This window comes from Amblyraja radiata, chromosome 19 (genome assembly GCF_010909765.2).
Source record: "Amblyraja radiata isolate CabotCenter1 chromosome 19, sAmbRad1.1.pri, whole genome shotgun sequence".
NCBI classification, from domain to species: Eukaryota; Metazoa; Chordata; class Chondrichthyes; order Rajiformes; family Rajidae; genus Amblyraja; species Amblyraja radiata.
This window is the reverse complement of record NC_045974.1, coordinates 28,349,490-28,372,762: the sequence shown is the minus strand read 5'-3', so window position 1 is coordinate 28,372,762 and position 23,273 is coordinate 28,349,490. Positions and strand designations below refer to the sequence as shown.

Sequence of the window (23,273 nt, the reverse complement as noted above, 5' to 3'; positions counted from 1 at the left end):
GGTGACAGCACTGACAATTTACATTGACAGGTATACTGAATCAACTATAAATATACACATTGTTAAAATTAAAGCTGAAGTAAACGCAAAAATAATCATGTCATCAGCACATGGACTTGGTTGATAGGAAATTCCCAAGAGGAAGCAGAGGCTGCCAGTGTGTAAAACACGAGCCACGTCAGTATCCAAACTGGCAAGAAGTCCAAGAAAGAGATCTGAAGAGTCAATGCCCTTCACACCTGTTGAATCAAACCAAAGTGATCACTCACAATAAACACCAGTTGGGTTAGGTCCATGGTCAGATTCATCCCACGATAAAATCAAACACATGGAGCCTCTTTGCATTTGTTTACTTTTCCTTGAAGTCTTCAACATACAAATAAACATGGTAACACTAGTTCGATGCTAATGGGAAATGAATGATATAATTTCACCAGGTTTAAGGTCAAGGGAAACAGAGATCAATGTATTTCATAATTCACAGTTTAACAAAGGGTAGGAAATGTGCTTGACATTCTAAAAGCACAAGGTGCAGGATGCTTAAATTAAACTCGAGGGATGAGGATGAAAATGAAGGGAAATGAATCCTGTCTCCCTGTTATATTATACTCAGTTTTTAACCCTGGTGATGCCCATAACTGTGCACAGTATTACAATGGGCAATGGCTTATCTAGCACCTGCATTGCTTCCCCTTCAGCCACCCTAATTTCATACTACAGTCGACTCACAATGGTAAAGTCTGTCCATTCAACCTCCTAAATATGCTGAATGTGTGATGTATTAACAATGTGTACATTATACTCAATTTTTGAGTTGTATCCAATGAAATCAAAATGTAAACTGTACAGATACTACAACCACACAATGTTTAATGTACAGATACTACAACACTGTGGGTTTAGCCTGTGCAGAAAAGGATTGATGTTTCCGCAACTCCTGTAAATTTCAGCCACTGCAGAGGAATTGTGGAAGAGGGGAAAAATTGTGACTGTAGCAGTGCCATTAATGACAATGATGTCCTCAACATTGCACAATGTGAATGAACAGAGCCACCCAACTCTAATACATCCTGCTTCTGGTGAGATAAGCCAGTTCAAAGGCTGATCAGTTTATGATCACCTCAGAATGGAATTTATTGAATGGATCCCTTCTGGAGAACACACTGTTCCTCTAAAAATCAATGTGAGCTGCATGAAACCAAGCAGTAAACTCACCTGAACGATGATGTCAAGGCATACTTCTATACATTTCTAAGAGTGTGTTAATAGGAACTCCACCTCTAACCTCTCCTTCACCTTCAAATATTAGTTTATTTCCAGCACCAAAGGCCTGCTCAGCCATACTGCCACTTAAGGAAACATGTTCCCTTGCTTACTTCAGACTGTTTATGTTACTTCATGGGAATAAAATGAACAGTTGGCAATGAAAGACTTCAGATGGCCTTTCTTCCATGATTGTTGTTTATAGAAGACAGTTTACTGAGCATATTTTATTTTCCAGCAGAGCAAACCATAGTTTATACCAGTGTACCCAAGCTAGTTATTGCTATCAGAGAAGAGCTTTTTGTTTGGAGGTGTTTTGTGTTGGATGAAGGAGTTTGTTTGTTATTGTTCAAAGGATATAGTCAGCATTTAATCCCCTTGTCAAATTGGCTCTGAACTAGTGGCTTCCTCAAACATTCTAGAGGACTAAGAGTCAACCACTTTGGCGGTGGCCTACAATCACATAGGCCAGAATGGATAAGGACAACGATTTCCTTCCTTCAGGGAAAATAGAAAATTGTATACATCAGTCTGAAACGTCATGATCGCCACAGTCTGGACGGAGTATGTATATTCTCCGTGTGATCGCGTGGGTTTTCTCCAGGTGCTCCGGTTTCCTCCCACACTCCAAAGACATACAGGTTTGTAGATTAATTGGCTGCTGTAAATTGCAAATTGTCTCAAGTATGTATGATAGTGCTAGTATACGAGGTTATCGCTGGTCGGTATGTATGGGCCAAAGGGTCTGTTTCCGCGTTGTGTCTCTAGTCTTCCTTTCCCACTCCAGACGTTTCCTTTCCCACTCCAGACATCCATCCACTCTCACACCCTTCTGGGAAACGAATTACAATTTCCCAAATTATTTTCTTGATCTTTATACCTGGCACACACAGCTATGCTTTTAGATACAAGCTAGGGTCTCACCAATGATAAGATAATAATGATGGGCCATGTTCACATTCTTAGAAGCATAGGCACTACTTTTATGAATGCTTTAAATAAATCTGTCAGCTCCAACCTCCATGGTCATCAGTGCTCAAAGAAAATTGCATTCTTGCCAGCCTAGATATGATGTACTGTAGCTACTGTGTCTTGGAGTGCAATCTGTGGTAAAAGGATTGTGGATTTTTCTATGGATGTCGACCTGGGAACGTCTTTAAAAGTTAAATTTTTTTAAAGCGCTCATCTACGTTTGAGAATTTAGTTCCCAAGAGCCATGTTGTTACTTACCGGGAATAGCACGATGGGGACAGTCAGTGTGACAGCTACCAACACAGCCACGCGAACACACACAATCAGGATATCAAATTGGTAGACTCTAGTGTAGGTATGCAGCAATTCAGTCTCAACTTGTCCTGTGCAGAGAAATAAAACACCATCACAATTAATTTGGTCTGCATCTGGAGGGCAATAAACACTCAATTTTACTTCGGAGTCACGTGAGTGACTACGTGAAGAACCCCGCCAGGACGCATGCGTGTCATATCGCTACACGCATTGCAACGAGTCACAGCAGGGGGAACGACGTTCCCCTTAGCGGCAGAATTTGAAAGCCGGGAACAGCAGGTAAGGGGACTCTGCGTTCCTTCCACTTACCTTACAGGTGGAGACATGGACCAGATCCACGAAGGCTGCGAAAAAGCTGGCGGGGGAGAACCGCGGAGTTGCGGGCAGCCAGCAGCAGCAGCCAACGGCACGCCAATCTCCCGAAATGGGAACAGCTGTGCCCGACTTCGCTCCCGCACCGGCCACGACCGGGCGGTAAAGCGAAGCAAAAAACTAACAGAGTCGTTAACTCCGATGAGTCCGACTCTGAATAGCCGCGAGCGGCCAGTGCCCGTGAGCATTGGAGCGGCTGGGAGTGGGGAACAAGAGCAGCCGCGACGGCCAGTGCCCGTGAGCATTGGAGCCGGTTGGAGCGGCTGCAGGAACTGGAGCAGGAGCGGCTTCAGGAGCAGCCGCGATGACCAGTGCCCGTGAGCATTGGAGCCGGTTGGAGCGGCTGGGAGTGGGGAACAAGAGCAGCCGCGACGGCCAGTGCCCGTGAGCATAGGAGCCGGTTGGAGCGGCTGCAGGAACTGGAGCAGGAGCGGCTTCAGGAGCAGCCGCGACGACCAGTGCCCGTGAGCATTGGAGCCGGTTGGAGCGGCTGCAGAAACTGGAGCAGCCACGAGTGGCCAGTGCCCGAGAGCATTGGAGCCAGTTGGAGCGGCTGTTGGAGCAAATACTCCAAAGTGACAGGCTCCGGGAGATGGAGACTAGTCACAGTGGACAGCTAGTAAGTCCTACAGCAGTACCTATTGTAGGGCTGCACAGTGTTTCTCCCTCATCAGAGGGGAGTACAGGGGGTCAATTCTGGACTGACCCTGAAGAGGGGTGCAGAACATACCCCTAGTGCACATGGGGTGCAAGAAAACCTATTGGATATGGTGTCCCAGTTTATTCAACCCGACCAAACTGGCCAAAACCTGGAACCTAAAATAGCTGCAAGTATCAACTACTTGCCATTCAACCAGCTATAAGGACAGGCATTATTGGACACCACAGCAAGACACTTACCACCAGGGAACTGCAAAACACTGAATGTTCCCAGTGTCAACCAGTGTATTTGAAAACATGGCGGAGCCTCAATCAGAGCCAGGGACTTGAAACTACAGAAAGTTCTGAAAGTCCTAACAGCGGGAATTACGGTTTTCGCCCGCACAATAAACAAAAAAGACATGACACAAGATCACCAGGATGCACTGGCTTTATTTTGCAACTACCAATACGAGTAAACAGCATTAGGAAGAAGTGCCATCCAACCGGCTTTAGACCTTAATTTGCAGGCCTATGCAAACCTGCAACCTCCAAACCACCAATATTACTATTTGGAGGCAACTTATCAAAACAGGTAAAAGAACTTGACGAAGAGGGTAAAACCCTGGGGCTCATTAAAGCAACGTCTAAAAACTACTTCGGCCAGAAAAAGCACCCCTACGCACCACCAGTCGGACAAGACAAACTGGTGAAAGCTCAAAGGCCAGGAACACTCAACATCGGTCTTTTTAGGCCATGGCCCAGAACGGCCTTCCTGGGGAATGCGCTAACCCTCAACACCGACCCAACTACAGATCCAGACACCGGCGCCTCAACGTCCACGGAGGATGCCGAAAAAGTAACAAACCTACCAATAGTAACCATGGAGGTAGGTGGGTCTGGTTCCTTACGAGGTTGGTGGGAGATTACAATTCTATCTGGATGCATGGAATAAATTAACTACCGACACTTATATTTTCAGAAGTATAGGGTTATACCATAGAATTTATACAAAAACATAATCCTCCAGTTCAGCATGTACTGAACCGAATGTTCGTGCTTACAGGCAAAGAAAAATAAAAGCGCATGCTGAACTACAGTGGCCATATAAAAAAGGAGTAATGGAGGAAACCCAACACGAATCACAGGAATTCGTGTCCAAAATCTTTATCGTAAACAAGATGGTGGTTGCCGCATCATCATAGATTTGACTCATTTGAATACTTTCGTACTATATATTCATTACTAGATGGAAACCTTTATTACTGCTAAGCAATTGATTTCCTAGGTTACTACATGGCAAGCATCGTTTTAAAAGATGCTTACTATACAGTACCCATTAGAGGTGACCACAGATGTTATTTAACACAATGGATCATCTGGGGTTCACCCTTAACTCAGTTCACATGTCAGTGACTTTGCCGAAAGAAAAGGTTACAGCCTTAATGGAGGCTTGCAGCAAAATCATTGACATCACAAAACCATCCATCAGACTGGTAGCAAGAATAATTGGCATAATAGTGGCTGCGTTTCCAGCCACACAAATCGGACCTTTACATTATCAAAAATTACAGAGGGCTAAAATACGAGCACTCAAAAATTATGGTGGTCATTTTGACAGACCTATGAAGCTACCAACAGAGGCCATAATGGAACTAAAATGGTGGAAAGATAACATTAGGCATTGTTCCTATCCAAACATTATCAGCTACCCATCTATGGAACTACAAACTGATGCCAGTGCACTTGGATGGGGTGCTACCAATTCCATCTCCAGCTGTGGGGGAGATGGAATGCACAGGAGGCATCATTATTACAAACACTGGGCATAAACTACCTGGGAATGTTAAGTGCATTCCATGGCCTTAAGTCATATTGTTCTGGGTTATATCACCAGTATGTTAGACTACAAATTGACAACACCACCGTGGTAGCATATATCAACCATATGGGTGGAAACAAATCGACATTATGTGACAATCTGGCCAACACAATTTGGCAATAGTGTATCCAGAGAGAGATATTTGGATATCAGCTACCTACTACAATCTACAGCTATGGAGAAGAACGGTTTGGGGTGAGTAAAGGGAGAGGTGGAAATAAATTACCAACACCAATCAAGTCCAGGAGGCAGCAGGAGATCGAGAGGCTAATCAGAGAGAGGAGACAGTTGAAAAAGCAATGGAAAAAAGCAACTGAGGCAGAGAGAGAAGGTCTCATGCTACTCCAAGAGGACATCTAGAGCCGATTGGCAACCTTGCGAAAAGCAGAGAACTTGAGGAAACTTCGCAAGAAGAAAGAACACACAAGAACACGGTTCTACAAAGACCCTTTCAAGTTCATCAAAGACCTCTTCGCAAAGGAAAAAAGTGGAACTTTGAAAACATCAAAACGGGAGTTGGAGGAACACCTGGAAAAGGCCCACCAAGACACGAAAAGGCATGAGCAGTTAGTCATCCCACATGACATCCCGCCTATTCAACCACCTGAATTCAACCTGGACACCAGCCCTCCAAGATGGAAAGAGGTAGAGAACACTGTCCGGCGAGCAAGAGCAGCATCAGCTCCGGGGCCAAACGGAGTACCATACAAGCTCTACAAGAACGCACCGGATGTGTTACGCTTTCTATGGAAGCTCATGAGGGTGGTGTGGAAGAAGCAAACAATACCTAAGGCGTGGCGAAGGGCCGGCGGCGTGCTAATACCTAAAGAAAAGGATGCGTCAGACATCAGCCAATTCCGGCCAATATGTCTCCTCAACGTCGAGGGAAAAATCTTTTTCAGCATTGTATCACAAAGGCTGTCCACCTATCTGGTAACAAACAAGTACATTGATACATCTGTACAGAAAGCAGGAATTCCAGGATTTTCGGGCTGCTTGGAGCATACAAGCATGATCTGGCACCAGATCCAAGCAGCTAAGAAGGAGAGGAGAGACCTACATGTGATCTTCCTCGATCTGGCCAATGCATTTGGTTCAGTTCCCCATGAACTCCTTTGGGAATCTTTTGCCTTTTTCCATGTACCAGAGCTCATCACCACACTGGTCAAGAGCTATTTCCAAGACCTGCAGCTGTGCTTCACAACAGCTGACTTTAGTACAACATGGCAGCGCTTGGAAGTAGGCATCATGGCAGGCTGCACAGTCTCACCCTTGGCCTTTACAATGGCCATGGAAGTCATCATCAGGGCCTCAAAATGGGTGGTGGGCGGTGAACGAACCAGGGCTGGGCTCCGTCTGCCACCCATCAGGGCATACATGGACGACATGACCACACTAACCACTACTGCAGCATGCACCAAGCGGCTACTTGGAAAGCTGCAGGAGAACATCAAGTGGGCCCGAATGAAGATCAAACCAAGTAAATCTCGAAGCATCTCCATAGTCAAGGGGGTGCTTAGAGACACAAGGTTCTGTATCGGTGACGACCCAATACCAACAGTGTCTGAACAGCCAGTTAAAAGCCTGGGCAGATGGTACAACGTAAGTCTCAAGGACAAAGAGCAGGTGCAACAACTAAGGCAAGAAATTGTCAATGGCCTGGAGAACATCAATCAGACCCTACTGCCTGGGAAACTGAAGCTCTGGTGCCTACAGTTTGGACTCCTTCCTCGGACAATGTGGCCACTGACCATTTATGAAGCCCCAATAACAACTGTGGAGAAGATGGAGCGAACCATAACTTCATACGCGAAGAAATGGCTCGGGGTCCCACGATGTCTAACTAACATCGGCCTATATGGCAAAAGGGTCCTGGAACTACCTCTCACTAGTCTAACAGAGGAATACAAGTGTTCTAAAGTAAGACTCCAGATGACACTGAGGGACTCTAGAGACAAGATCATCAGTGCTGTTGCGCCGCCCCTAGTAACTGGCCGGAAGTGGACACCATCTGATGCAGTACAGCAAGCTTCATCAGCCCTGAGACACAAAGACATCGTGGGGCAAGTCCAGCAGGGAAGAGGAGGCTTTGGCCTTACGACAAGTAAACCAACTTGGCGAAAGGCCACAACATCAGAGCGGAGGACATTGGTGGTCGAGGAGGTGCGGCGACAGGAGGAGGCCGCAAGAAGTGCAAAGGCGGTCTCTCTTGCCAAACAGGGGCAATGGATGCAGTGGGAAGGTGTGGAGCGGAGGAAGATCAGCTGGAAAGAACTATGGGAAATGGAAGCAAGCAAGATCAGCTTCATCATCAGAGCGACTTATGACGTGCTTCCATCACCAAAGAACCTCCATCAGTGGTACGGCGAGGATCCAAACTGTGCCCTCTGCCCAACTCCAGCGACCCTCAAACACATCATGGTAGGCTGCAAGACCAGCCTCACGCAAGGGAGATACACGTGGCGGCATAATCAGGTACTAAAAAGCCTGGCATCAGCCCTTGAGAACAGGCGGTGTGCGACCAACTCCTTGCCTCCGAGAGCAAGCAACCCCCCCCCCCCTAAGGGCAACAACCTTTGTCCGAGAAGGAGAGAAAACATCTAAACATCCTTCCACCAGATCAGGAGAAGGAAACCTATGCAGGGCCCGCGACTGGAGGATGCTGGCGGACATCGGCCGACAACTAGTTTTTCCACCTGAAATTGCTTCCACCAACCTCAGGCCAGACTTGGTGTTCTAGTCCCCTTCACAGAAGACTGCTTACATCATAGAGCTCACAGTTCCATGGGAGAACTCTGTTGAGGAGGCCTATGAGCGTAAGAAGCTGCGTTACGCAGAGCTTGCAGCAGAGGCAACGCAGCGTGGCTGGAACACCAAAGTCTATCCAGTTGAAGTGGGATGCAGAGGATTTGTTGCGTCATCTACCATCAGACTGCTGAAGGAGCTTGGAATCCACGGTCAGGCTCTGCGGAAGACCATAAGATCACTCTCAGAGGCGGCTGAAAGAAGCAGCCGGTGGATTTGGCTCAAGCGGAAAGACCCATGCTGGGCCCCAAGTATTTCAGGGTGAATCTTTGGGACGGTTTGACACGGGACACGCGCTGAGGGCTGATCATCCTGCAGCGGGCCGCCCTTGTGGAGGGTGTATAGTGTTAAAAGGCCGAAACACCCAGTGATGCAAGGGTACACTACTGATGATGTGTCCTGTGCCCAACTGTCCTGAAGGTTACCCAGGCCAAGATATACGTATCCACTCCCCCCCCCCCCCCGCCCCCCCACCGATGTTGAGCGTCTACCACTCTCAACAATCAACGAATGTCGTGAAATGCTCCCCACCTATTGGCACAAGGGACTTCTTAACATCTTGTCCTGTGTATTTGATTCTTCTTACCAGGTAAACTAAATTTTGTGGCAGACAACAGGTCACGCAAATTCAATGAAAACACTGAATGGATGTTAGTTAAAAATGTATTTGCTGAAATTACAGCACGGTATGGAATACCAGATATCGACCTATTCGCATCCAGGCTCACACCAGCTATCGAATTATGTTCATGGGAACCAGAACCTGGGGCAGTGGCAACAGATGCATTTTCGCTGCATTGGGGGATTGTTTATTTATGCATTCCCTCCTTTCTGCCTCATCAGTCGGGTATTTAGGAATATACAGCAAGACTCCGCGTCTGGTATTTTGATAGTACCCGATTGGCCTACTCAACCATGGGTCCCGGTGATACTCGACATGGTATTGGAACCATGCATCACCATCCATCATAGACCTAATTTACTGGTTCATCCCGCAACAAGGGGAAGTTACCCATGTCATAATTATATAAACCTATTAATTTGTAGAGTTTGAAAGCACCTCTACTACACCTGGGACTGACGGACCGAACAGTGGATATTATTTCAGCGGCCCACAGACAGTCCACCAAAAAACAGTACTTGGTGTCATCAAGAAATGGGAAGTACTGTCACAACAATAAACATCACCCACAGATCTATGAACAACCTGTCTGTTCTGGAATTCCTGGCAAGCCTCCATTACGATGAGAGGCTCAGTCATAGTGCCATCAACTGCGCCAGAAGTGCTCTGTCAACATACCTGTGGCAAGGAACAGAGCGGCATTCTGTTGGGACACACCCTGGTAACCAAACTCATGAGGGGCATTTTAATGTTAATCCCCCAAGAACCAGGTACTCCCAAATATGGGATGTGAGCATTGTACTGACCATGTTAAGAAACTGGTCTCCAGCTACAGCTCTGTCCCTACAGAAACTGACTATGAAAACAGTCATGCTGATGGCCTTGGTCACGGCACAAAGGGTCCAGTCACTACAGAAACTAAGGCTGGACAACATGACTATTTCAACTGGAAATTTAACTTTTCACATCAATGAATTAGTCAAACAGAACAGACAGGGGTCAGCAGGCCTAAAAACAGAATTCAGGGCCTACCCGACAGATGATCGTCTCTGTATTGTAACACACTTACTATTATATATGGAGTATACTAAGATCATCAGAGGGAAAGAAATGTCACTTTTAATCAGCTACAAACAGCCACTCAAAACAGTGACAGTCCAGACCATCTCTAGATGGCTAAAACAGGTCCTAATAAAGGCTGGAGTAGACACTAGCATTTTAAATCTCACTCCACCAGGGCTGCAGCTACATCGGCAGCTATGAAGTTGGATGTTCCTATGGACCAAATCCTCAAGACAGCAGGATGGCCAACAGAGAAAACTTTCCAACGATTTTATAACAAACCAGTCATTGAACCTGGAACATTTGCAGAAACAATTTTAAGTTCTGTAATATAATTTACCCCATAAATAGGGGCAATAATTTGGTGTTAATATATTTATCGTTGGGTTTTCAATATCGTATTGATGTCTAATGATGTTAACACTATTCTCCCCATAATCAAGGCAGATGTGATGCATGGACTCGTTTCCACGGCATGAAATCACAGAGCTTTAAAATCTTCACGTAGTCACTCACGTGACTCCGAAGTAAAATAGTAAGATTAAACGAGAACTTACCAGTTTGAAGTTTGATCGTTATTTTATGAGGAGTAACGTTGAGGGATTACGTGCCCTCCGCTCCCACCCTTGATCATATACTCAACTGGTATCTCTTCTCTAATCTTACTATGTTTAGTCATTACAGTTATCTGTGATTTCACACCGCTGCTTTGAAGAATGACACGCATGCGTCCTGGCGGGGTTCTTCACGTAATCCCTCAACGTTACTCCTCATAAAATAACGATCAAACTTCAAACTGGTAAGTTCTCGTTTAATCTTACTATTTTGTTAATCTACAACTGAAATATTCAACATTTACTTTAGCTGAGATAAAGACACTTCGGTTCATCAAGTCCATGCCAACCATTGATTATCCCTACACACTAAGGGCGATTTACAGAGGCCAATTAACCTACAAGCCCACAAGTCTTTGGGATATGGGAGGAAACCCGAGCACCCAGAGGAAACCCATGCGGTCACTCAATGAAACTCCACATAGACAGCGCCCAAGGTTAGGATCAAATGCAGTATTCTCGTGCAGCGAGTCAACAACTCCACCAGCTGCACACTATGCTGCTGTTGTGCTGGCATTAAATTGATTGAAACACTAAAACTAAATATCATCAACGTCGCTGCATGTAAAAATAATCAAAGATGATCAAAAGCAACACCGCAGATTTTACTTCAGTGCTGCTTGCAATCTTACTCACCAAGAAAGGTCAGGTAGCCAAATAAAGCGGCCAGTAGGTACATGATGAGCATTGCAGTAATCGACACGTTGGAGACATGTTGCATTTTCTTTTGCGATCGACTGAAAAACAAAACAGATTTTTTTTCTTCAATGTATACCATGATACAAAATAAAAGATTCCTGTTCCAGGGACCTACAACTAGCTATTCCCCGAAAAGATTAGTTTAGTTTAGAGATACAGAGTGAAAACAGGCCCTTTGGCCCACCGAGTCCACACCGACCATCACCCACCTGTACACTAGTTTTATGTTATCCAAGTTTCCCGCCTACTCCCTACACATCAGAGGAATTATAAGAGGTCAATTAACCTAGAAACCTGCACATTTTTGGGATGTGGTTATTTACCGAACAGCTGTTGGAGGAACTCCAAATGCAAATTAAGGGTGATAATATCATCTCCGCAGTAAATTGGCAATAAGAAGATTTAACTTCCTCAAGAGTGGTATAGAGGAAACTAGTGAGGAAGTTGCAATGGCTGGAAAATTATAGTTACGAGGAAAGATTGGCTAGGCTGTGCTCGCTTCCTTTGGAACAGAGGAACGATCATATTCGATTTTATATAACAGCGAGAGGTTTAGATTGGCCAATGTGTTTGGCAGAAGGGTCCATAACCAGGGTGCGCAAATTGAAAGTTATTGGTAGACGGATGAAAGGAGAGCTAAGAAAAAAAAACTCATCAAGAAGCAGAGCTTGTATAGAAGCAGAAACTCACAATGATATTTTACCATGTGGCATTGTAAGTAGCCAAGCAATGAACTGATGAGGGAACTCAGCAGGGCAGGTGGCATCTGTGGAGGGAAATGGACAAACAGCTCTTCAGGTCTGGACCCATCTTTAGAGAGAGGGTTTATGACCCAAAATTTTCTGTCCATTGCCTCCACAGATGCTGCGTGACCTGCTGAGATCCTCTAGCACCTTGTATCTTGCATAAGATCCCAGCATCCGTAGCCTCTTGCATCCCTGAGGAAAGTAGCCATTTTGGCCCGTCGAGTCTATGCTGGCTCACAGAGCAGTCATATTCCTCCACTAATTTCCCCCATTACCTATTCTTGCAACATTGCCAACAACTTCACTGGGTTCTATCTGTCAGCTACATACTCAGGGCAACTTACAATGGCCTATTGGCCTACCAATCCACCCGTTTTCTGGGATGTGGGCAGAAACCAGGGTACAGAGGAACCCCATGTGGTCAGAGAAAGAACATGCAAAGTGTGTCACAGACACTAGTTGGGTCAGGCTTGAACCCTGGTCACTGGCACTGTGAAGCTCCACTCTATTAGCTGCACCACCCTACCAGACAACTTGGATGAACACTTAAAGGGGGATAGCCTGCAGGGCCACAGAGCAACTGGTGAGAGGTGGGATTAGTACTATTTTCTTCCCAGACATTATCAGGCAACTGAAACATCCTATTACCAACTAGAGAGCGGTCTGACTACCCATCCACCTCATTAGAGACACTCGGACTATCTTATATCAGATTTTACTAGGCTTTATCTGGCACTAAACATCCTTCCCTTTCTTCCGTATCTGTACACTGTGGATGGCTTGATTGTGATCATGTCATAGAAACATAGAAACATAGAAACTAGGTGCAGGAGTAGGCCATTCGGCCCTTCGAGCCTGCACCGCCATTCGATATGATCATGGCTGATCATCCAACTCAGTATCCCATCCCTGCCTTCTCTCCATACCCTCTGATCCCTTTAGCCACAAGGGCCACATCTAACTCCCTCTTAAATATAGCCAATGAACTGGCCTCAACTACCTTCTGTGGCAGAGAATTCCACAGATTCACCACTCTCTGTGTAAAAAAAGATTTTCTCATCTCGGTCCTAAAAGACTTCCCTCTTATCCTTAAACTGTGACCCCTAGTTCTGGACTTCCCCAACATCGGGAATAATCTTCCTGCATCTAGCCTGTCCACCCCTTAAGAATTCTGTAAGTTTCTATAAGATCCCCCCTCAATCTTCTAAATTCTAGCATGTACAAGCCGAGTCTATCCAGTCTTTCTTCATATGAAAGTCCTGCCATCCCAGGAATCAGTCTGGTGAACCTTCTCTGTACTCCCTCTATGGCAAGAATGTCTTTCCTCAGATTAGGAGACCAAAACTGTACGCAATACTCCAGGTGTGGTCTCACCAAGACCCTGTACAACTGCAGCAGAACCTCCCTGCTCTTATACTCAAATCCTTTTGCTATGAATGCTAACATACCATTTGCTTTCTTCACTGCCTGCTGCACCTGCATTCCTACTTTCAATGACTGGTGTACAATGACACCCAGGTCTCGTTGCATCTCCCCTTTTCCTAATCGGCCACCATTCAGATAATAGTCTACTTTCCTGTTTTTGCCACCAAAGTGGATAACCTCACATTTATCCACATTATACTGCATCTGCCATGCATTTGCCCACTCACCCAACCTATCCAAGTCACCTTGCAGCCTCCTAGCATCCTCCTCACAGCTAACACTGCCCCCCAGCTTCGTGTCATCCGCAAACTTGGAGATGTTGCATTCAATTCCCTCATCCACATCATTAATATATATTGTAAATAGCTGGGGTCTCAGCACTGAGCCTTGCGGTACCCCACTAGTCACTGCCTGCCAGTCTGAAAAGGACCCGTTTACTCCTACTCTTTGCTTCCTGTCTGCCAGCCAGTTCTCTATCCACATTAATACCGAACCCCCAATACCATGTGCTTTAAGTTTGTATACTAATCTCTTATGTGGGACCTTGTCGAAAGCCTTCTGAAAGTCCAGATATAACACATCCACTAGTTCTCCCTTATCCACTGTACTAGTTACATCCTCGAAAAATTCTATACGATTCGTCAGACATGATTTACCTTTCATAAATCCATGCTGACGTTGTCCAATGAATTCACCACTTTCCAAATGTGCTGCTATCCCATCTTTAATAACTGACTCGAGAATTTTCCCCACCACCGATGTTAGACTAACTGGTCTGTAATTCCCTGTTTTCTCTCTCCCTCCCTTTTTAAAAAGTGGGGTTACATTAGCTACCCTCCAATCCTCAGGAACTACTCCAGAATCTAAAGAGTTTTGAAAAATTATCACTAATGCATCCACTATTTCTGCAGCTACTTCCTTAAGTACTCTGGGATGCAACTTATCTGGCCCTGGGGATTTATCGGCCTTTAATCCATTCAATTTACCTAACACCACTTCCCGGCTAACGTGTACAGTCTTTACGCTGAATGGATAGCACGCACCAGAAAAGTTTTCCACTGTACCTCAGTACAATAAACTAAACTTAGACTTGCATGAACACAATGATCTGAATGGGCTCCAGTTAATTTCTTAAAACAAAAGCAGAAACAATTAATGCACGTTAACCTTCCTTTAATTTTTTTGTGCAGTTTTACTGGGCACCTTTACAATTATGTTATGTCACAATCCTAAAAACATCTGCAATTACGTCCTTACTCTTTAAGCTCACTGTAGATTGGGAGCACTTCAGGGTGACACACAAACGCAAAGGCCAAGATGGGAATGGTGTAGGCAGTCTAAAAAATAAGAAAGAAGTCGCATCAAATAGTCATCCGGCACCAATTTCTTCTTAAATATCTTAAAAACAAATTTTCCTTAAATACTATTAACCTTTGGAATACCTGTGAGTTGAATATAAAGTATTTTGGTTTGCACATGTCATCTACATCATGAGCATCATGACTGAAGCCATTAGTGTAGGTGTGAGAATCAACTTCGGTGTGTCCATTGACTAAGGGCATCTTGAAGTCTACATCTTCGTTGGTGGATCTGTTGAGCGCCATTGGATGCATTGCTCCCATATGCCCTGTAGTATTTTCCAGCGAGGTCAGATTTCCTGAATAGTGTCCGGGCAATGGGCAGGGGATCTCAGATCTCTTGTATATTACCTAGAAGAATGTATTAATAGCTTTATCATAGAAAGTTAACACTTTGTGCAAACAGTGCATAACTAGTATGCAGAACAATTCTTCATACTGCAAGACAGAGGGAAACTACCCACTCAAACAGTCTGAACATGTCGGAGTGTGCTAATGGCTAGTTGGCAAGGCCACAGAGAACCTCCAGACAGATGCAATGCGCATGGCAATGGGTTATAGAATTCTGGGCCTGTGCACTGCAAAATGGATGTCCAGAATGTGCTGGAGGTCGGATGTACTGGAGGTCAGATATGAATGCACCCAACCTCTCTCTCCACCTCTGAACTGAGTGCAAGGGTGTTTTTTTAAGTTGCTGAGCTGAGGGGGCTGGTTATAGTTTGTAAATGGACCCTCAGCTTGGCACGAGCAACATGTGCCATGCTATGCATTCATTTCAATGAATCGAGCCTTCATTTAAAAGATAAGATGCAGCAAGATTTATATTTCAATGCAAATATATGTTTTAAATTAATTAAATTAATTAATTAATGCTCCACCATTCGATCATGACTGACCTATATTTCTCTCTGAACCCCATTTTCCTGTCCTCTCCCTGTAACGTTTTGGCACCCTTACTAACAAGAGCCTATCAATTCCCAGTGATAACTGCCCAACAGTTTTCTGCTCTAGTACAAATGTGGGGCTGAATGAACATTAGCAGCAGTTAAAAGTGACACCGTGCCGTAACGAAACATTAACAGCCACTTATGATCTTCGCTTATCAGAACGTTACATTCCTCTGCCTGGGACACTCAGATGCGAAGATGAGTTTGGATTATCTCTATCTCATATTCCAACTTATAGATAAATGTATTTTCTGGAGAAAAAAAATCTTTGTATGGGGATAAATATGCAAATTGATTGATTAGTCTGCGTTCTAACACAAAACTTGCTGTTGTACTGACAATTGCTATATAGCCTGCCCATACTCACAACGCCAACAAAGAAGACCATACAAGAAAGAGAAAATCCACTCGTGTATCCAAGGTACCCTGTTCAGAAGATGGAAACTATTAGTTAATTAAACAATGTGGTTTGGTTTGATAACATGGATAACCATATTTTAAATCAACATTACATAATCAACATTTTCCTCGCATTTATGACCAGTAAATAAAATGCATATTGTTTCCCTGTGCTTCGGATAAGTCACATTAACTGAAATTATATTGAATTTGTAACAGGCAGAAAACCCTTCTGGTCCAACCAGGCATCAATTCCCCACGTGGACTTCCATTGATTCTCATCGGCATTACCTTACATTCCCTTTTCCTTCCTAAACTTACCTAGCGTCCCCTGAAATTCATTCACACCATTGCCTTCAATCACTGTATGGATAAATCACTTCCTTCTGGATTCTCTATTTTATTTCTTAACAATTGGGTGGCACATGGCACAGCGGTAGAGTTGCTGCCTTACAGCGTTGGAGAACTGCGCTCGATCCTGACTATGAGTGCTGTCTGGAGTTTGTACGTTCTCCGTGTATGTGGGTTTTCTCTGGGTGCTTGGGTTTCACATTCCAAAGATGTAGAGGTTTGCAAGGTAATTGGCTTTGGTAAAATTGTAAATTGTCCCTAGTGTGTACGATAGTGTTAGTGTACGGGGTGATCGCTGGTCAGCATGGACTCGGTGGGCTTAAGGGCCTGTTTCCACGCTGTATCTCTAAAGTCTAACTTATCTTAAACTAAAGACATATGACTATGCTGAGTTTCACAGACAGAAAAACACTTGCTCCATCCCTTTATTTTCCTCTCTGTCAAGATCTTTCATTGATCACCGGTTATCCTTCCCTTTTAAATAGAAAGATGATTTAATCAGTTCATCCTGTAACATACTCTGTCAATAATTATTTTCATTCTAAGAAAGTTGGTCATTAAAAATATGGATTTTGGTACCTAATTTGAAGTGGAACAAAATGCAGCAATGATTTAATCTCTGAACTCCGCCACTGCTAGTTTGTTGAGGGGTTATTATCAGTAAGATCTTAATCATCAAATGTCGACATGATATCATTTAGGAAGTCGTAATTTTTGATTGCCGTACAAGGGAAAGACAATACTTGTGATAACATGAAGATAAGATTTTAATGTCACACAGCAGAAAAAACGCAAATTGTTTTTTGAAATGGTGGAGAAACATCGTACTCTATTTCACAAGATGCTGACAGATCAATTTAACACTTGTTGCAATACTACCAACACATTCTGCAGAATCAAACCTTGCTGCATTACCACTAGACTAGCTGGTGTATCAGAAAAATGGCTTACCTAGATTTTTCAAAAAAGTCAGGGGCAGGATGATGCACAGTGAAACAATGACAACAAGGTAATTGCCATTTGTATACCAGAGTCTGAAAGGGACATTATTATATCATTATAAACTTCCTGCATATAAATAAAAACATTTCATCTATCAAATCCTTATTTACATTTTTCCTGCAAAAAAATGTCAGATCAAAGACCAACTTAAGGCCCCCTGGATCCTCAGACGATAAACATGCAGGAAATGACCGTATATTCAGTGGAATGGGCCTGCTTAGGTTAGTGGGCTCGGGCAGCCAAACCGACACTGTGAAGAAAAGGAATAGGTGATGTTTCAGGTCCAGACCCTTTTTCAGATCCGAAACGTCACCTATTCCTTTACGCCAGAGATGCTGTCTGACCCATGGAGTTATTCCAGCTATCTTCGGTTTAAACCAGCACCTGCAGTTAATTCCGACAGAAGGAGACACTGTTGTCAGGATTGTGGGAGCCTCAGTCTTTGCAGATAATCCAGTAGGTCAGCTGAGTTTGTTTGAGCTTGTTGGGTTGGGATTTGTACAGGAAGCCAGCCAAGTGTAGAAACCACACAAGAATGAAGCAGTGGACAGCATATAGACAAGAATAACACTATTCTCTGCAGGGTGAAGCAGGAATCCAGAAGGATGTGCTGCCTCTCCTAAGCTAGAATTCAGGATACTCCTGTGGCACAGTGCTTGCTGCCTGACAGTGCCAGAAACCCGAGTTCGATCCTGACTACAGGTGCTCTCTGTGTTGAGTTTGTACGTTCTCTCCGGGATCGTGTGGGTTTCATCCGGTTTACGCCCACATTCCAAAAACATGTAGTATCGTAGGTTAATTGGATTTTGTAACTTGCCTCTCATGTGTAGGGCGCTGTACTATTCCATGTATGGTACTGCATTTGAAAATCATTTATAGCAAAATCTTTCTCATTTTTAAGCCAAGATACATACCCACGGATCTCTTCAATTCCCATAAATGCACGAATAACTTCCGGTAGTTCATATTTCACAATGAATAGATAACTTGACATGGCTGTAATAGGAATTGTTTTATCAGTATACAATACATTTAATTCAATTTCAGCAAAAATAAAAAAGAGTGCCAAGCAGTTTAAGAATTGCAGGATAATTTTGGTCTACTTTGTAGGGGCAAAGAGTAGTATTTTCATAGTATATTCCTGCTGCATTCTGCTACTTTGTGGAAAATTCAATGTGCAGCATTATTTTCTTAACGGAGAGGATTGGGACATACTCATCTGAGGCAGAGCAGCATCTTACTGCCATTAAAGGGAGAATACCTTCAGGGAGAAGAAAAAGAGTTCTAAAATAGCCAAAAGCAAGAAAATAAATATATACTGGGGGATCTCTGAAAGACACAGTCATGTTTAATGCATAAGATAATCACACATCAACCTGGTAATTCCCACGTGATTCAGAATTCCTGGGGCAGGATTATATTTGTAAGTAATTGCATAAAATTCCCTGAGGGTTGGTGCAATGGAATGTCAAACACACTGAAACAATGGAACAGACGTTTTATTTTTTTAGACTCAGGCCCACAGGAATTATATTGTTCTGGCTTGTGAAAAATAAGAATTAGGCAGAACAGAACACACACCGTTAAGGAAATGCGCAGAATTTTCCATCAATTGCGCGCAGAAAATCAGACACTTTGATTTAATAATGTTGGAGAATTAAGAAAATCTGTCAATTGGAATTTCAATATTGTTTAGAAATCAAAAGTGATATTTAAATAGAAATATCTGAACTCTTATTCCTGCGTTCTATTCAGTTAACTTTCAGACCTTTTCCAGAAAATTTAGGATATAGAAACTTATAGTCATTAGTAGTATAAACATAAACGGCAACAGTTTACAATATATGTTTAAAAAAAACTATATAACGTTTTAATCTAGAAAATAAACAATATCCATAAATCTAGTGGTTAGTCGGTTAAAAAAGAGAATAAACAATGTGTCTGGATAATTATTAAAAAAAACCATATCATATTGAATGTAGTTTTTTTCCAAAAAGTCAATACCTCCAATATTTTGCAATGTAATACAGCCGAAAGCTGTAATTTTCCCAGGCCACCCAAATGCTCGCTCTCCTAATTTCTCGTAAATCAAAGAGCCTATTTTAAAACAAAAAAACATTAAGTTATATGTTGTGATAATCATAATTGTATGGCTTTTATTGAGTTGGGATGTGACATGGGCGGTAATTTAAAATGAGCGACACCGAATATCTCTCACTTATGATTTTTGGCTAATATTCTTTCTACTGTTACTTCTGAAAATTAATCCACGTTACTCATTGTGGGACATTTCAATATGCCAATTAGTACAGGCAGCTAGGGTGAAATGCCACAACCATAACTCAGTTTATGTTGTTAAATGCCTTCTGTAACATTCAGTAAGGCACCCACATACCTCCTTCTTTTGCAGTCTTTAGTAAGAGGTGAACAGAATACAGGGATAAAATTGCCACTGCAACTAATAGGATCCTGTAAAAGCAAAAGAAGATTTACAAAAAATGTTCAATATTACTATGTCTCTATAAATATGGCTGATACCAAATATTATTTTCTGTAAAGCTTGTAAACAATTTACAGAGTGCTGATTTTTATTTCCTAAATGTGTTCATTGTATATAAAATGTCAGTTTAGATAGTCATTAACAATATCATCATAAGTTCATACACATAGGAGCAGGAGTAGACCATTCAGCCCATCGAGTCTGCTCTGCCCTTCGATGATGGCTGATCTATTTTTCCCTCTCAACCTCATTCTCCTGACTTTTCCCCACGGCCTTTGACACTCTTACTAATCAAGAACCTATTAATCTCATCTTTAAAAATACCCAATGACTTGGCCTCCACAGCCATCTGTGGCAATGAATTCCACAGATTCACCACCTTTGGCTAGAGAAAATCCTCATCACTATTTTAAACATGTATTCTTTTATTCCAAGGTTGTGCCCTCTGGTCCAAGATTCTTCCGCTACTGGAAACTTCCTCTCAACATCCACGCCAGCTAGGCCTTTCAACGAGATAAACATCAGCATTGCTCGTCTAAGTAACAAGAAAGTAGTCAGTAAATGTCACAGTCAGTATCTGTGCCAAGCTGAAAGTGCAGCAACTAACTGCAACACTGTCTTCTCTCTTCCCTTTCTGTCCTTCAGGACTGCGGGTTACATTATAGAAAACTAGTCAATACCAGCAGCAGCTTAGGCATCACATGCTTTCGTGAGTGTAAATGTATCTTCAAACTAGGGCATAAATTACACAGTTCAATATTGGCCATTTGATCGAACTGATGTAAAGTTTACGAAGATTCCAGACATTCCCTTTGCTAATTTAAGTGCCGAGGATTCTTAAATTACTCTCAGATCAATATTTTTGACACCAATTGAATTTGCCAACTGCATTTTTACTTACTATTTCTCTATTTTATATAATTGATCCATGAAAATAATTAGAATTTAATGTCACATTCAAATACTCCAGTTTGTCTTGACTGTTTATGGCTATATCTGGTGTTACAATGTGGACAGCATCAGATCATTATTTTACTTGGGTTCTTGCATTGACCTATATTTTAAATGAATGGCGTTTAGTTTAGTTGAGTTTAATTCAGAGATACAGTGTGGAAACAGGCCCATTGACCCATTGATTCCAAGCCAACCATCGATCACCCATACACTATTTTCATGTTAGCCCACTTTCACATCCTACACACAGGGAACAATTTACAAGCTAGTTGACCTACAAACCTGCACGTCTTTGGAGTGTGGGGGAAAACCTGAGCACCTGGAGAAAACCCACGTGGTAACAGGGAGAACATACAAACCCCGTACAGATATCACCCATGGTCAGGATCAAACCCGGGTCGCTGGCGCTGTAAGGCAGCAACTCTACCGCTGCGCCACTGTGCCATCCCACTGTGGTTGACTGATTCAATAAATCTCGAAATATTACAATATTTGTTCATATGTCATGAAAGCTGTTGATTTTCCAGTCTGTTTATGAACACCACAGAATTATTTGAAATCAGACAAATAAAATCAAAGAATAAATTATATTTGCAGAGGATTATTCAAAACCCCAACAAAACCCGGCACAATGGTGCCGCTGAGGGTGGCATGGTGGCGCAGTAGCAGAGCTGCTGCCTCACAGCGCCAGAGACCAGGGTTTGACACTGACTACAGGTGCTGTCTGCACGGGGTTTGTACGTTCTCCCTGTGACTGTGTGGGTTGTCTCTAGCATGCTTCGGTTTTCTCCCACACTCCAAAGACTCGCTGGTTTGTAGTTTAATTGACTTCTGTAAATTATCCCTAGTGTGTAGGATAAGAATGCGGGTGTCAGGGGTTATGGAGAGAAGGCAGTAAAATGGGGTTAGGAGGGAGAGATAGATCAGCCATGATTGAATGGTAGACTTGATGGGACAAATGGCCTAATCCTGCTCCTTTCATGCTGGCTCGAAGGGCTGAATGGCCTACTTCTGCACCTACTGTCTATTGACTTATGACCTTATGATTACATTAAACTTGTGCATAGATGATCGATGGTCAGCGTGAACTTGATGGTTCCACAGAGAGTGGTGAATCTGTGGCATTCTCTGCCACAGAAGGTAGTTGAGGCCAGTTCATTGGCTATATTTAAGAGGAAGTTAGATGTGGCCCTTGTGGCTAATGGAATCAGGGGGTATGGAGAGAAGGCAGGTACAGGATACTGAGTTGGATGATCAGCCATGATCATATTGAATGGTGGTGCAGGCTTGAAGGGCCGAATGGCCTACTCCTGCACCTATTTTCTATGTTTCTATGTTTCTAAAGGGCTGTTTCCATGCTGCATCGCTTAACTAAGCTAAAATTTAACACTTTACAATCGAAAGTCAAGTTTTAGTTTAGTTTAGAGATACAGTGCAGAACAGGCTCTTCAACCTACTGAGTCCGCGCCGACCAATATCATCTGCACACAAGTTCTATCGTACACACTAGGGAAAATTTACAATTTTACCAAAGCCAATTAACCTATAAACCTGTACGTCTTTGGAATGTGGTAGGAAACCGGAGCATCCAGAGAATACTCACATGGTCACCAGGGAGAACGTACAAACTCCTCACAGGCAGCACATGTAGTCAGGATTGAACCTGGGTCTCTGTAAGGTGCTGTAAGGCAGCAACTCTACCGCTGCATCACTGTGTCACCCCTCTAGTGAGTTGGATTTTTTTAAACCATGTTAAAAAACATAGAAAAATAGGTGCAGGAATAATCCATTTGGCCCTTCGAGTGAACACCCCCATTCATTATGATCATGGCTGATCATCTATAACCAGTACCCGTTCCTGTTTTTCCACCACATCCCTTGATTCCTTTAGCTGTACCTGTATGTTGTTGGTGTTTCATAATGTTTTGGTTTTGTCTAATATTTGCTGAACTGCAAAACTATAAAACCGATTTGAGAATGTTTTGATTTTCAACAAATCTATTAATTTTACACTTAAATGATTGCATATCAAATCAATAATATTTTGATCTGCTTCTAATACTTAAATTAATCACTCTGGCTGCCAATATACACTCTGAGAGTTTTGTGGAAACAGGAGATACAATGATTCATAATCATTTCATATATAGGTATTTAGAAAGACTAGTTTGGACTGACCCTGGAGTGCTCTGATATACAGTAATATAATCGTAGATCTCTTTATAGAAATGTCCATCAGCTGCTGCTGATGATCAAGAGGTGCCATCTAATATAGTGCAGGATTGCTTACTGTGCTATTTCTTATTTCCATTCCTTGCCTGTCCTGTATAGCATCTGCTCACTACT

The 23,273-nt window shown here is 43.1% G+C and overlaps 1 protein-coding gene across 4 annotated transcripts in view; it reads right to left on the bottom strand.

Annotated features, from left to right (window-relative positions):
- The window catches only part of slc38a4 (solute carrier family 38 member 4), a 94,183-nt gene that overhangs the window by 13,678 nt on the left and 57,232 nt on the right, over positions 1 to 23,273 (bottom strand). For all 4 annotated transcript variants that reach the window (XM_033038124.1, XM_033038126.1, XM_033038127.1 and 1 more), the window contains 9 exons: positions 19,869 to 19,942; positions 19,478 to 19,570; positions 18,388 to 18,469; positions 17,423 to 17,505; positions 16,089 to 16,147; positions 14,859 to 15,125; positions 14,674 to 14,753; positions 11,183 to 11,283; positions 2,494 to 2,618 (listed from right to left, as the gene is read on the bottom strand). In XM_033038124.1, the coding sequence (XP_032894015.1) occupies positions 2,494 to 2,618; positions 11,183 to 11,283; positions 14,674 to 14,753; positions 14,859 to 15,125; positions 16,089 to 16,147; positions 17,423 to 17,505; positions 18,388 to 18,469; positions 19,478 to 19,570; positions 19,869 to 19,942 (964 nt within the window). The remainder of the gene's footprint in view (positions 1 to 2,493; positions 2,619 to 11,182; positions 11,284 to 14,673; positions 14,754 to 14,858; positions 15,126 to 16,088; positions 16,148 to 17,422; positions 17,506 to 18,387; positions 18,470 to 19,477; positions 19,571 to 19,868; positions 19,943 to 23,273) is intronic.